Source organism: Lacerta agilis, chromosome 12, assembly GCF_009819535.1.
Source record: "Lacerta agilis isolate rLacAgi1 chromosome 12, rLacAgi1.pri, whole genome shotgun sequence".
Classification (NCBI taxonomy): domain Eukaryota; kingdom Metazoa; phylum Chordata; class Lepidosauria; order Squamata; family Lacertidae; genus Lacerta; species Lacerta agilis.
In genome coordinates, this window is record NC_046323.1 from 41,741,706 (window position 1) to 41,756,273 (window position 14,568).

The following is a 14,568-nucleotide window of genomic DNA, read 5'->3' on the forward strand; positions in this document are numbered from 1 at the left end:
CTTTAATTGCCAAGAATGACATCAGCAGGAAAAAGAAGAACTGCTTTGAGCTCTCCGTGTCTTCTTTTTTTTGCATCTAATAAAGTAGGCTTGCAACTATGAAACGTGTTACAATCAAACATGTAATTTTTTACAGGGTTCTTTAAAGATTTATATAGCTCATTGCATGTTGCAGTTTGCCAAACAGAATGGAGAAAAGAGACTGCTTGAGGAAAATCTACCCCAAGTGCCCTTGGAGATGGATAAGCAGCTATGCATTTATTTTCCAGTGATACGATAGCAGTCTGCTTTGCAATAATCTAGATAATTCTATTAAAAAATGGTAAATCCTTCATCAGAAATGGTCCCCCAATCCTGAGCATGCTAGCCATGAATTCAAGTCACACAGATGTGCACAAGCACATTGTAGGTTTGATGGAAATAAACAGGCTTCTTTCTATCCTCAGAAAGTAAATAGCCAAAGAGTGATGATTAACTAAAACCATTCACCCAAATTCATAATGACAATCTTTTAGATGCCAAATTAACTCTGAGCTTTTAATGGTTATCTGTCTTCGCTGCTATTTTCTGACTGGTTCCATTATTATATATGTTTTTACATTGTTTTAAGTACAGTGGTGCCTCGCAAGCCGAAAATAATTCGTTCTGCGAGTGTCTTCGTATAGCGATTTTTTCGTCTTGCGAAGCACCAATGCAAAATAGCGGTTTTCACCGGGGGGGGGGGGATTTGTCTTGCGAGGCAAGCCCATTGACTTTTTCGTCTTGCGGGGCAGCCTTCCGCTAGCGAATGCCTTTCGTCTAGCGAGTTTTTCGTCTAGCGAGGCATTCGTCTAGCGGGGCACCACTGTATTTGTAAAAAAAAAACCTTGAAGATCAAATTTTGGGAAAGGTGCAATATAATTTTTGTATGAATGAATAAAATTAAAATGTGGTTTTCAAACTTTCTGAAATCAGTGGGCGAATAAAAAAAAATTGTGTGTGTGTGTGCACGCACATGATTTTACACCTAGTTTCTGCCACAATCATGTTTTTGGGGCATTCTGGTTCACAAGTCTCCAGCTCCAGCCGTGGTCAGCAGCACCCGGGATAGCTATGTTAGTGAGCATGCACCAAGAGAAGAGAAACTTACATCAGTGATAGTGTTCAGAGCAGTGTCTGCACCAATGCTGAAATCAGAACCCGGTACATTGTTGGATACGGTTGCAGGAACCATAACCATGGGAATACAGAACTCCTCAAATTTCTCCCGGGCAGCGGACAGTTCCAAAAGTCCCAAGTAGGCCTGATGGGCACATGTGGTAACGAATGCAAAATTAGAGGGGACAACAAGAGGACAAGGCTTGCAACATGGATGGGGTTTGGGCAGAGGGGTTTGGTTACTGTATCACAAACACACACATGCTGGAAATAGTGGTTTGTTTGGGTTTTTTTCCAGAGAGTCAAAAGTGATTTGAAAGAGGGAATCACTGCTCATGACACATTTGGTAAACAGGCTTTCGCAATGTTTTGAAATTCTGTTTCACTACAGATGTTAGTAGAACAAAAACAAATGTGTATTATATGGGAAGTGAAGCCTCTCTCAAAACGCACTTGAAAACGACTATCTATTGCCAGCCACAGAGACACACTAGGAAAGGCCAAAACAGAATATGTAAGACAACAGACAAGCATAATACTGTAAATACATCTAAACATTCCTCCAAGTTTTGTATAACACAGAGAATAAAATCTTACAAATTTAAGGTCCCCCCCCAAATCCTACATGGATGACACCAGTATTTCAATAATGTTGATTAAATAACAGGTTTACGAAAGCTATGTTTAGGAAAGTTGGACTCCTGAACAGGAGCTTGGCTTTCAGAATTGGCCCCATGCTGTGGGAAGATTAATTAAATGCAATTCATTAAAAAATACCCACAGCATAATTCTAAGCATAATAAGATACATGAAAATAGAAACCCCCCATAGAGTTCTAACTCCTACTATATAACTGTAATGTAACTTAGTTCATGTCTAGACATTTAACATATTGGAGCCTTGTGGACTGATTGGTTAGGTTTAAGTTAAATAATCTTGCTAGTCTTACTGGAATCTAAATTCTAACGTTAATCCTTGACTACAATATTTCAGCTGTTACATGCTCATTCAACAAGAATTTGCAAGGGAAACAAAACAAAGTGACATACCTCAAATCCACCAATTACCAGGAGGGCACTGATGTTATGAGTTCGCATTTGTTCTGCAATCTTCTCCAAATACTTTCCAGGGAGTGCACTAAAATATATACACATCTCTGTTAAAAAGGCTTTTAAATGTTATATGGAAAAATTCGAGAGAGACATTGTACTACCTTTGAAAATCTTCAATAAAAACATTAAAAAAGGCTTTTTGCTGGGCACTTAAGGCTATATGATTAAGAGAGAATAATTTTTTACACTAAGTGTTTTTCCACATCTTAGTTTTGAAGGTTACACCCAATCTCTAAACTAATACATTATAGCACTTTCTGAAAAGCCTTTGCTTCCTGTGATGACTGGTTGACATTGTCCAACCTACACACACTTTACGCTTCATAAAAATGTAACTGCAAATTAATTATGTTCCTTTAAAAAATTATATTTCCCCCTTTACAATATCTATCTATAATACATGCAGAGGTAAAAACATTTAAATTTCAGGATCAAGTTATAGAAGCTCTTTCTATTACACCATTAAGCAAGTCTTCTCAGTGGCGTAGGGAGCTGCTTTGCCGCCTGGAGCGGCAAATGTGGGGGCACCCCCTGGGGGTGGGGCGCCACTCCCTAGCACGCATGCGCGCCTTGACGTCATGACGCATGTGCAGCATCCAGGCGTGAGCAGCCGGCACCGGCAACTTTGATTTGTGCTGCTGCTTGCGCGCTGCAGCCTTAAAAGTTGCCGCCGCCACACAGAAGGGGTGCTGGGCGGCGGCTTGGGAGTGGGGGGGGTGTGGCGCCAAGTGTCACCCTCCCCCCAGGCTGGCAGCCAGGGTGCTCCACCCCCATCGCCCCTCCTTGGTACGCCACTGAGTCTTCTCTCCCTTTTTATAATAAGCATTAATTAAAACCATGAGGCAGAATCCAATGTTGCATGAGCAGATCTGCTTAAGAAATGGGACTTCACAGTCCTCTTCTCTCGCCCCTATGATCTTCCAAATCTGCACTAGCAATGTTCACAATAATTTCCCCTTTATTGACTGCTGCATGAAGTCTGTATATAAATCTTCACACTAAATTACACACAAACACACGCACGTGAAAGTCAATTTTCTCAAAGACATCAATATGAAAGATCACATTACCGTTTTGTGCCAAGAATTGACCCGCCTTGGCCAGTCCAACCTCCAACATCTCCCCAGCTGATTTCTTTGATCTATAATTCAAAACAAAAAAGACATAGTTTTTGAATTACTATGGCCTAGTTTAGATACTCATTGTAGGTCATTTCTGCAATGGATACAAAAGTTAACTTCATTAAGCACTACACTGTACAGAGTGTCCAAACCAGTGTTTCTTCCATTTCAGTTTTTGACCTCCACTTTTCCAGTGAGGATAATAAAGCAGACAAGGGAACCATCTAGTGAAATGGGGAGGGATACAAGCCTTCTGTCCTGAACGATTGCACAAAAACATTGCAAGAAGTGAAACAAAAATAGATAGAACATGGCCTGGGGCTCTGGCATTCTTTTTCTCCAGTCGTGCACAAATGGCCACTCAATATTCTCCACCCTTGTCTGTGAGCGGAGAAACTGGGGAAATCAACATTTTTCCAGGGGGAGGATAAAGTCGGCGGCAGCTTCTCCAAGATGTGGCTCGGTATTAGCAATGGCAGCAGCACAGTTTCTTTCTCCCCACTCCCACAATGGTGCAGGGCTGTGTGTGCATGTTTTGCTGCTGCTGCTGCAAGTGCTAACTGTGCTGATCCTCTGACCACCATTTTGTGTCCTCCACAAAGCCCCAGATCTAGAGTCATTCACAGACATGGAAGGGCAGAGAATGGTGGCTCCAACAAATATGTGGCACAGAAAATTTAGAGTGGCTTTCTTTTTTTGCGGGGTGGAGGGGGTTCAGAAAAAGAAAAATCTCAGCAAAATGTCTTCTGAGAATTTTTGCTCAGCTCTACTTTATCTAATGGGTTAAACAAAATGGAAGTCAAAATGCATTCTTATAAGCTACAGCTACATATATATTTTTAGTACTTTTGAGCAATGGTCTCTCCTTATGGTGGAAAGCAGGCTGGGCCTAAACTTGTCAATGGTTTGGGAATGAAATTTTGCAGGTGGTATTCAGTTATGTTTTACTCGGAGAAGACGCACTAAAATGAATCAATCTACGTTAAGTCCATTAATTTCAGTAGATCTAGTCTGAGTAAAATTTAGTTGACTACCATTCTGCAGTCCTAACAAGTGTCACAATGTAATGCAGCTGACATATGGAGTGAAATGTTTAAGCCAATTTCTACCTGTCTAACGAAGAGGCAATCTGGATTTCTTTTGAACAATTTATAATAACATATATAAATATATTTTGCATGCCGCATCAGGAGTCCCAGGACTGGGTACACCATAAATGTAGCATTTAACAAACACCACCTTAACAACTGAGAAACAGGAATCAAACACAACAGATTTTGTGATATAATTTCAGGAATAGTTTATCTAGCATGTATTCTTATCTCCATAGATTTCAGACTCCCACAGCTATTCCAGGATAGGCAAACTGCCAAATATGGCCTCTTGCCAGGGTCACTTCAAAGCTACCCTTGAGACCAAATATATTGACTCTGATATGGAAGATTTCTCATGAAGTATCAAAGAAACAAATACTTCATGTAAACATAGTTAATCATTCCTTCTTCAAGAAGATTTTAAGGGTATTTTTAAGATGTGTGGGGTAGAATTAGCCGCAATGCAAACAAAAATAGATCAAACCGTTACTGCTCTTACTATATTTGAAACTGGATAGTCTTGCCTCTACGAGGAGAGCCCGTGTGGGAGATGCACAATATCCATCTGTCATAACAAGACTCCTGCTTAGTGTTTTTTGGTGGTGTTAGTCACTTGTGTTTAGTGTTCTAAAAATACCTCAAACACCCCTCCCACGATAAATTTCACTAAATTTATCTCTGCAGTCGACGTATGTTCTCCCCAAGGAGGACCCTCTCTTCTCCATTCCCATTGCATCGTAACTATCAGTGGAAAACCTAGCTCTGGTTTCTTTGAATTGCAATCTTTGTACGAAAGTGCATTTTGAAAGCTGGAAAATTAAGTTTTGGGGGCCTGCCAGAGGGCAAGTTAAAACAAAATTAAAAATAGGAAAATAAGAAGAGCCTGCTGGCCTATCCAGTCCAGCATCCTGTTCTCTCTCCCCTCCTCTGGTTTCCAGCAACTGGAACACTTCCCATAGTATTAAGATTTCTTAAAAAATACAATCCTTGGGATATACGAACCAGCCCTCTAGAAAAGCCTTCAAATCCATCAGTGACAGCAAACATTTTGTGTCCTTCAGTTATACCGATCCTCACGGCAGAGCGGACTGCAGCATTCATTCCAGCTGCTGGAGCACCAACATTTAAAACAGCTACATTGAAGTTAGTCTGCAGCAGAAGGAAGAGAAAATATAGTCAGGGACATAAACCCCATAGCAGGCAAAAGGAATCATCAAGCAGTAAATCTGAACATCCAGTTTACCTTTTATCCTGCTGCTACCGTATCTCCAGTGACAAATATATAAAAGTGCATCAAAAGAAAGCAAGACACACGCCTTACCTTCTGAACCCCGTCACATTATATAGAACTTAATTTTAAAACATCAAAAAACACTAATATTAGATTGTGGGGTCAACCATTCATAGCACTCAGGGAGCCTTCAGCTATTTGCAATCAGCAGCAGGTCCAAATTAAAACGTGAGGCACTGAACTATCCAGTCCAGATTCTGGCATAACAATAACCCAACATAGAGAAACAAGCACATGCATTACATACAGAAACATATTAATACAGAATAGGAATTGTAACCCAAACAACTATATGCATGCATACATGGCTTTTGTGCAATGTTGTTCCTTGGCCCATTGCAACTAAAGTATGTGATGCCACATGCCGCATTGTGTTGACCTATGGCACAAGCGATTGATGCATTATTGCCAGCACCTAACAATGTTTTAAAGTATGTGAGAACCCTATCCGTTTGGCATTTGACAACCACTCTTTTCAGTGTTATAAAACTATTGCCATACCATCTGCCTTTAGTTTGCTCAAGTGTGGGATAAACGCTGTGGGTTAAACCACAGAGCCTACGGCTTGCCGATCAGAAGGTTGGCGGTTTGAATCCCCGTGACGGGGTGAGCTCCCATTGCTCGGTCCCAGCTCCTGCCCACCTAGCAGTTCGAAAGCACGTCAAAGTGCAAGTAGATAAATAGGTACCGCTCCAGCAGGAAGGTAAACGAGCTGTTCTAGCCAGGTGCAAAAGAATTGGGTGGGAGCATAAAAATTTAACTGGGACTTAGCCGTATTGGACTCAGTGGGATTTACATCCGATAGAGCATGTCCTCCATAAAAGAGGGCACGTGTTGTGGTGTGACCTGACCACCTGACCCGGTGTTGTGGGGCGTAATCTGGAATCGGCCACAACCCCTGATAGGTCGGTCCCGTGTTGCTGGGGTGCAATCTGACCAACGGGGTGTCACAAAAGAGCAGCAACACGGGACCTATATAAGCCCATGCGAGGCTACTGAGCTTCCTCTTTGGGGCTTTTGCATCGGAACACCCGCCCACTTCTCCCTATATTTAGGGCTTGCGCTTGACCTTGCTATGCCGTCGTGTGTCGTCTGCCGTTGGGGCAGGGGCACGGCAGGAATTTCCCCCACTTGGCTGATTGGCTGGTGCCATTTGGGTTTTGCCTGCCGCGTAGCAAATAGTCACAACTTGCAAGTTGCGGATAGGCTCTGGTTCAGGTGATAGGCATGGCACTTATGTGGGACAACTCAGCATGTGTTTGGGGCATCTCCACCCCCACCCCCCAAAAAAACCTCTAGCAGAAATGTCTGAGAAGGAAAGGTTTGCACAGATGTGGAGAAACACAGCTTGTCTAAAGCAGATCTACACAAATAGCTCACATTTCAACAGCCACCACACCAAGTAATTTAAAGGACCGTCTACATAGCATCATTAAACACAGACAAGGGGTGATGAATCACGAGCCGGCTGAATAAAATAATTCTGAATTCTATTTGTGGTTCTGAGTTAATGAAGTTTAGTTGCATTAGGGGCACAACTGGCATGATGCAGTTAATGTTTCCCAAGCCCTTTCGCAGGCAATATAATATACCTCCTGTCTCCAATAGCAACTATGACCTAGTTCTTGTAAACAGCAGATGAAGTGCTAAACCCAGTGCTTTTTTCTGGGGGGATGCAGGGGTACCCCTAAACATTTTGTGAATCTTTGTACGTTTGTTCATTTATTGTATTTATTTTTCCTGATTTGAACTATGAAATGGTGATTTTCTTGAGCCAAAATAAGAGTACCCCTAAACCTATGTCTGGACTGTGAGAGTACAGACAACAGGACTATGTTCACATGACAGAACGTCACTTCACATTTCATTAAAGCAGGGGTGCCCAAACTAAGGCCCGGGGGCCGGATGCAGTCCAAACGCCTTCTAAATGCAGCCCGCGGACGGTCCGGGGATCAGTTTGTTTTTACATGAGTAGAATGTGTCCTTTTATTTAAAATGCATCTCTGAGTTATTTGTGGGGCCTGCCTGGTGTTTTTACATGAGTAGAATGTGCCCTTTTATTTAAAATGCATCTCTGGGTTATTTGTGGGGAATAGGAATTCGTTCGTATTTTTTTTTTCAAAATATAGTCCGGCCCCCCACAAGGTCTGAGGGAATGTGGACCGGCCCCCTGCTGAAAAAGTTTGCTGACCCCTGCATTAAAGTCTCCTGCACATGGAAAGTTCTGTGCAAGGACTTTTAAGGTGCATTGTCACATGAGCCTCCACCTGAAACGACGAAGGCAGAAAGAGGTTTGCCTCCTTATCTACTGTCTGTGAGAAGCAGGCCAATGTGCGATCAAAATAAGCCATGGCCGCCAGTTGTTTCCATGATCTTTTCCTTTCGTTATCTACTGTCCATTTGCTATCTAGTTTCATAGCAGCACTGGAATGTGAGTGTGTCTTTAAGGAGGCTAGTCTACTCTTATCTAGACAACTGACTAAATCGGCAATTACCCGCCCTCTCGAGAGAAAATTTGGGCTCTTGGAAAGCACAGGCCTATACGTCACTCCTCTGACTGAGGTCTTATTCCCACCGCTGCACAGCATTTCATCAAAAAGCATTTTTCTGAAGAATCTTTCTCCTGTACTTTCTAAGAAGGAAGCGTATGTTGGGAGTGCCTCCCTGGAAAACTGGTGCCCTTATAATCCCTCCTTCCCTATGGCTCTCACGGTCTCCGGTAATTAATTCATGCTTGCGTATGTTGCAAGAATGGCTGGAATTCTCCTAAGCCTGCCAGCTTCTGTGGCGTAAATGAAAAATGAGAGCCACTTCAAGGCCATTTTAATGTATCATCTGCCTCTTATGAGTCTCAGAAAGCAGAAAAGAAAGCACAACCTGCTCATGCTCCTTCTACCTTCTTCATCACAAAAATGGCAGCCCTACTGGAGAGTCTGGTAGTATGGCAGGCCTCACGTGGAGCCATTTATGTCACTTTTTGTGTGGAAAATGAGGAGGCCTCACAACAAGGGGTATTTTCAGAGGACCATGTCTGCCTATGCCAAGTCATATAAAAACAGTGGAACTGAAAATGAGGGGTATAAAAGTCATGCGGTATTTCAAGCGATTCTTGAAATACATGGCATTTTTCTGCCTTTTCACCATGACAATAAATGGGGACCTTTCGCATTTTCTGGAGAATTCTTTCAACTACACAAGAAGCACTTCTTATGCGCTCTATTAAAGCTTCTGCAAAGGCACGCTTAGTGTAAATCAGAAGAGCATAGTGGTTGTCCAGCTTTAAGCAAAGAAGTGCACAGTCAAAAAACAAAAAAGAACTATATAGCAAGTCCCATTGCCATGCAAAAATAATAGAGCCTGCCTAGCAAGCGAAAGACCTTGCTAAGGTTAGTCACTTTACTTATTTATTTTTTACATACGCTACATGAGATGCCATCCTGTTAAAGAAAACAGAAAGATTTAAAAGTAATACTGTAGCTGCAGATATTTCCCACTTATTGAGCCATTTTGCAAAACCAGTATGTACATTTCTCCCGAAATACGAAAAACCTTGTTTTAAAATACTGTTCAGCTGACTAACTGGTAGACCACTGTAACACAGCTTGCTGTATATAGATGCATTCAGTACCTGTTGTTAGGCACACCTTTGAATTTCACAACTAGACATGGAATTGGTTATCTGAGAGAGGCCTAGACCTTTCAGGAAAAATGCTATTTTGGTAGTTTAAAAATGGAAATAGACGTGGCAATGTTTACAAAATTTAGACTGTATACAAAATGCTATATTTACAAAATTTAGATCACTCAACTCAATATACAAGTCCATAGTCCATAGATGTTTCCATGGAGACAGTTTTCAAAATTCTGAACAACCTGCTGTGTGTGTTTAGATGCTTTCTCAACAAAACATGTATCGTCTTCTACTATACAGAGGACAGCCCTCTATTTGAAAGCAGTTGAAAAGCAAGAAAAGTACAAAGAACCGTAAGGAGGAAGAGGAAGGGCCAATCTACAGATTGGCATGTTTGCTGTAAGCCATCCATTAGCTCTTGGGACAGCAAACTGAGTAAGGAGGAAGGTCTTCCCCACAACGGCAAGATGGTGTTTCTATTTAAATTGTAGCAACTATTTTTAAATTCATATACATTAGCATTTTCAAATTTTATGCAAATTGGCATGCCCTTTCTTGGTGATGCACTTAATTGGCCACCCTAAGGACACAGGAATGAGGAATTAACCAGACAAAACTTGACAACTATCTAAGAAGTACCTTGGGAAGGTCGGCAGCCGACTTTTTGGTAGACAGCAGCTTGTAAGTATTCAAGTTGTTCTCAAAACTCCTGCAACAGAAAACGATATTTTCATGCTGTTGTCTGAATAATAAAGCTATTTCACAATGTTAGAGAATACCGAGAGGTATTTTTCTAACCTAAAGTGTCACTCAGAGCATTTAGTAACTTGTGAGATTGTATTTGAGACATAGGTTGCATCCATTGGTGTCTCTCCGCTGACAGAGTCACCAATTCCGCTTCGGGCACAACCCGCCCTAGTTGGCTTAGGAACGAATGGAACAATGTGAAATGTGGTTTAGGGGACTGGTGAAAAATTCCCCCCTTCCCGGCTAGTAGATTCCTCCATTTCCACCAGTGCTTTCCATCATCGGCCCTTCAACATCACTGGATGCAAATCATGGAATGTGAATGATTTTCCCTCGTGCAACTTGTTTTATTTTGGAGAGGACTGAATGGGAAATATCTTCACTCTGCTTTCAACGGTTTGATTTCACCTCCAGAGGCGCACTCCAATGTCTCTTGAGATAGACAGCAGCAACAACAAATGTCTCATGTACATTTGAGATAGACCACTTATGATCTGCCATTTGAGGGAATCTTTCAGAAATTACATTTGCTCCTCCCTGTGCAACTCCACAACTGATACCCACTTAGCATTCAATATTATGTGCTCTATGAACTGTGAAAGGCAATGCAAGCACCATTTCTGATGAAATGGCCTTTTAAATTCTGCAGAGATAATACTGGTAGTGAATTCCTTTTCTGGTATAGAATTGGCCTAGTATAGTCATATAACTTTGGAGGGATTTTGGGGTTAAAATGTGTACACATTTCCAAAAAGAAACTAGAGTAAAAGAATCTATTTCCCGCCTATTCCTTAGCCGTGAAAAATAATCCCTTAACACAGGCATAGGCAAACTCGGCCCTCCAGATGTTTTGGGACTACAACTCCCATCATCCCTGACCACTGGTCCTGTTAGCTATGGATGATGGGAGTTGTAGTCCCAAAACACCTGGAGGGCTGAGTTTGCCTATGCCTGCCTTAACACAATTAGCTATGATTTACTGGAAAAGTTATTGCTGCCAGCAGAGAAATAAACAACAGAGGAGCACCTTCCACGAAGTTGCACAGCCTCACTGAATCTTTTTCCATCCATGGCTTTCTGTACTTCTTGGGTCTTTTTGAAATAAAGAAGAAAAAAGGTCATCATTTATTAGAAAATGATATTATCTATCACAATGCTAGAAGGCTATGAAGTAGTTCCGAATGGTAACAATCGCTATAGCCTTGCTCAGGTTAGCAAATCCAAATTATTTCAGTGGGATTTATAACGCAATCTGTCTACTTAGAAATAAGCCCCATTGAGTTCAATGGGACTGGTGTCTCAGTAGATATGTGTATAACTGGACTCTTAACCGGCTTGGCACTTCAGCCAATGTTACTTCAATGCCTGGGAAAGTTAAAGCATAAATTTTAAATCAGAAATAAACAGGAAAGGACCATCTTTTATTGGGTTCATGGTCTCAAATCATGCATTATAAGATTGCAACATACAGAACGCCCCAATTGAACATTACTGCGAAGGTTTTGGGAAACCAGAATAATCTCAGCATGCAGCTCATTGGTAGGTGTATTATGGTATGCGGGTGTTACTGTGTAGTCACTAAACTAGCAACCAGAAATGAAAGTTTAGATAGCAAGAGACTCGTTGCGAATATAAATGTGCGGCTACACTGTTAAAGGGATCAGCATTACAAAAGGTAAGCAGTGCTGTTTGCTGTCGAGATTCATGGGACAGTAACAAATAGCCCAGTTACTGTCACTGAAGGAATGACTGGAGTTCATTGTGCCCAACGTGGGTAAGAGTTCTGCTCACACATTTCCAGGCTCCAAGTAACAACCGACTATTGATGGCTAACCAACAAGAGAGTGTCAATGAACAAACACAACTGCTTCTTTTCAGCAACTCACCATCTGCACACACTCCATTAAAGGCAGGCGGACAGCTTGGTTTCCAGACAGGGAGACCACACAGGCAGGAGTTTCAGGTGTGCCCTCTAGAAGGGCAAGGACAGCCTCCACACCCATGCGACTTGCCTGAAAATGAAAAAACCCCATAAGAAATCCGTAAGAAACCTTTGCCGATACGAGAACAGTTTACATGGAGGCTATGCAGACTTTGATACATGCCAACAAGCATCTACAGAATGTTCTTTGTAAAGATCAATTTCACAGCATTAGAATTAGAAATAGGTAAAGGTCAAGGGACCCCTGACCAGTAGGTCCAGTCACGGACGACTCTGGGGTTGTGGCGCTCATCTCGCTTTACTGGCCGAAGGAGCCGACGTTTGTCCACAGACAGTTTTTCCAGGTCATGTGGCCAGTATAAATAAGTCACTTCTGGCGAACCAGAGCAGCCCATGGAAACGCCGTTTACCTTCCCGCCAGAGCGGTACCTATTTATCTACTTGCACTTTGACGTGCTTTCAAACTGCTAGGTGTGCAGGAGCTGGGACAGGGCAACGGGAGCTCACCCCGTCGCAGGGATTCGAACCGCCGACCTTCTGATCGGCAAGCCCTAGGCTCTGGAACAAATGACCACAGGTTGCTTTAAAATCTATCGCGGAACAGATGAGAACGCAAAGAGCTCCTCAATCGTGTACATAATTCCATAGCTGATTAAGAGTCTACTTCTTTATCTATACGGCCTCTACTTCCATTTTGCTAAGCACCTATATACTGTACGTCCTTGGCAGTTTCAATGCTATTCCCTGATCAGCAACTCATTGTGCTGGAAGGTCAAATCTTGCAGGAAATAGGCAAAAAGAAGTCCAGTCCCCACTGCCACAAATATTGCTTATCCATTCTCCCCTTTTTCCTATGGAGAAGAAAATGAGCAGTGGGCAGATAGCACCCTTCAGAAGGCTAGCTCTGTGCTAAGTGCTGCCAGGTGCAGACCTCTTATGCTATGGCTTCATTTACTCTGGACCAGCCATTTTGATGGAATGTCACAGCAGGAAATTATGAGACAGACAGAAAACTGATTTCAGTGTTAGATGCTGTATGTGCATTAAATCAATCGATTTTATTTCAGCTTAAAGCTCATAGAAAAAACAAAAGCAACTACAAGGGAAATACACACACACTGTTTGATTTAAAATTGGTAACAATAAAAGACTTATTAAGCAGGGAGAATTAGATAAATATTATAAGGAGATTTCAGGTCCTAAACAGCAGCCTATGTCAAAACGGAAGTTAAAAATTTGTATGTCAAAACGGATGTTAAAAATTTCGCCATTTGTAAAGTTACAAACTGATCTGTATCTTGCAATAAAAAAAGTAAGTTGGAAATCTGCCGGGTGCACAGACAATTTGTGAATTAATGGTAACAATAAATTCTTCCAGACAGCACAGTATAAAGGGGATATAAACACTATATGATGAAGTGTTTCAATCGTTCTATTATCACAAGAACATAAAACCGAAACTTGACCTTTAGAGAATCTATGAAAAAGGGAATTCGAAGGGGAAACATTAAAACGTGCTTTGATAAAAGCAAAACGATGACTGGCAATAGAGAGAGATGATAGGTAAGATGGCACATGAGTTGGCGGAACGACGCCCAACTGTTGCGGGGAGTATGACCCACACCCCTGCCAAGTATGTGCATTAAAGAATTACCTAGTCCTCCGTGGTTAGAGTGGCATACATGATTCTATCTTGTTTTATCCTAAAGGTTAGGCTGAGAGACACTTACTGTCCAAAATCCATCCAGAGAACATAATGGCGGAGTACAAATTTAAATTCATGACTTGTTTCCCTTCACTGCGCCACACACTAGAGAGCCAGTGACGTTGGTGACTGTTCTACAATCTGAATGAGGATAAGGAACTATGTAACACCGTAAACAACGGTGCTGAGCACACAGGCTGCCTGCGTCTACTTACCAAAATCCTATCAAATGCAGAGGGAGTGCCTCCCCTTTGCACATGGCCAAGGATAGTCACGCGAGTGTCATACCCTAGTCGCTGCACCACAAGCTGCAAAAAAGACAAAGTGTCAAGTTAAAGACGAGGACAGGATTATGAGCTGTAACAGCTGCAGAAACACACTGGCGGGGGGTACTATTGTGCCTGAACAATAGGTGGAAATCCTAGTTTAAAACTTTAAGAATGCATACAATACAAAGATTATGAAGAGTTAGGATTCTTTCATAGCGATGGAGCAACGCTCTCAAATCCCCTTAACCTTAGGGCAAGCAAAATTGATCCCTATGTATTCAGCAAGTATTTTTAAAAAGTGAAGGTGACAAGGTTTCAGAACCAGTTTGACTTGAAGCAACAGCAGGATAAAAAAAAAAAGGTGTGTACAGCACTGGCAACGTTGTCACCACTACTCCCACTTCGAGTCTTTGAAAAACTATTGTTTGTCTTCATCCTGAAAGACTGTTCCCTATAATAATTAAAATAGAACATTTTGAAATCACTTAACTCTAGTGCGCAAATATTACACAAACAAAA

The 14,568-nt window shown here is 41.8% G+C and overlaps 1 protein-coding gene across 4 annotated transcripts in view; it reads right to left on the reverse strand.

The window, feature by feature from the left end:
- Positions 1-14,568, reverse strand: part of PFKP (phosphofructokinase, platelet) — a 65,130-nt gene that overhangs the window by 14,787 nt on the left and 35,775 nt on the right. For 2 of the 4 annotated variants that reach the window (XM_033165051.1, XM_033165049.1), the window contains exons 10-17: positions 13,996-14,088; positions 12,020-12,145; positions 11,161-11,225; positions 10,026-10,095; positions 5,467-5,613; positions 3,320-3,390; positions 2,187-2,274; positions 1,130-1,282 (exon numbers count right to left, since the gene is read on the reverse strand). In XM_033165051.1, the coding sequence (XP_033020942.1) occupies positions 1,130-1,282; positions 2,187-2,274; positions 3,320-3,390; positions 5,467-5,613; positions 10,026-10,095; positions 11,161-11,225; positions 12,020-12,145; positions 13,996-14,088 (813 nt within the window). The remainder of the gene's footprint in view (positions 1-1,129; positions 1,283-2,186; positions 2,275-3,319; positions 3,391-5,466; positions 5,614-10,025; positions 10,096-11,160; positions 11,226-12,019; positions 12,146-13,995; positions 14,089-14,568) is intronic. The other 2 variants (XM_033165053.1, XM_033165050.1) reach the window with 1 other exon arrangement.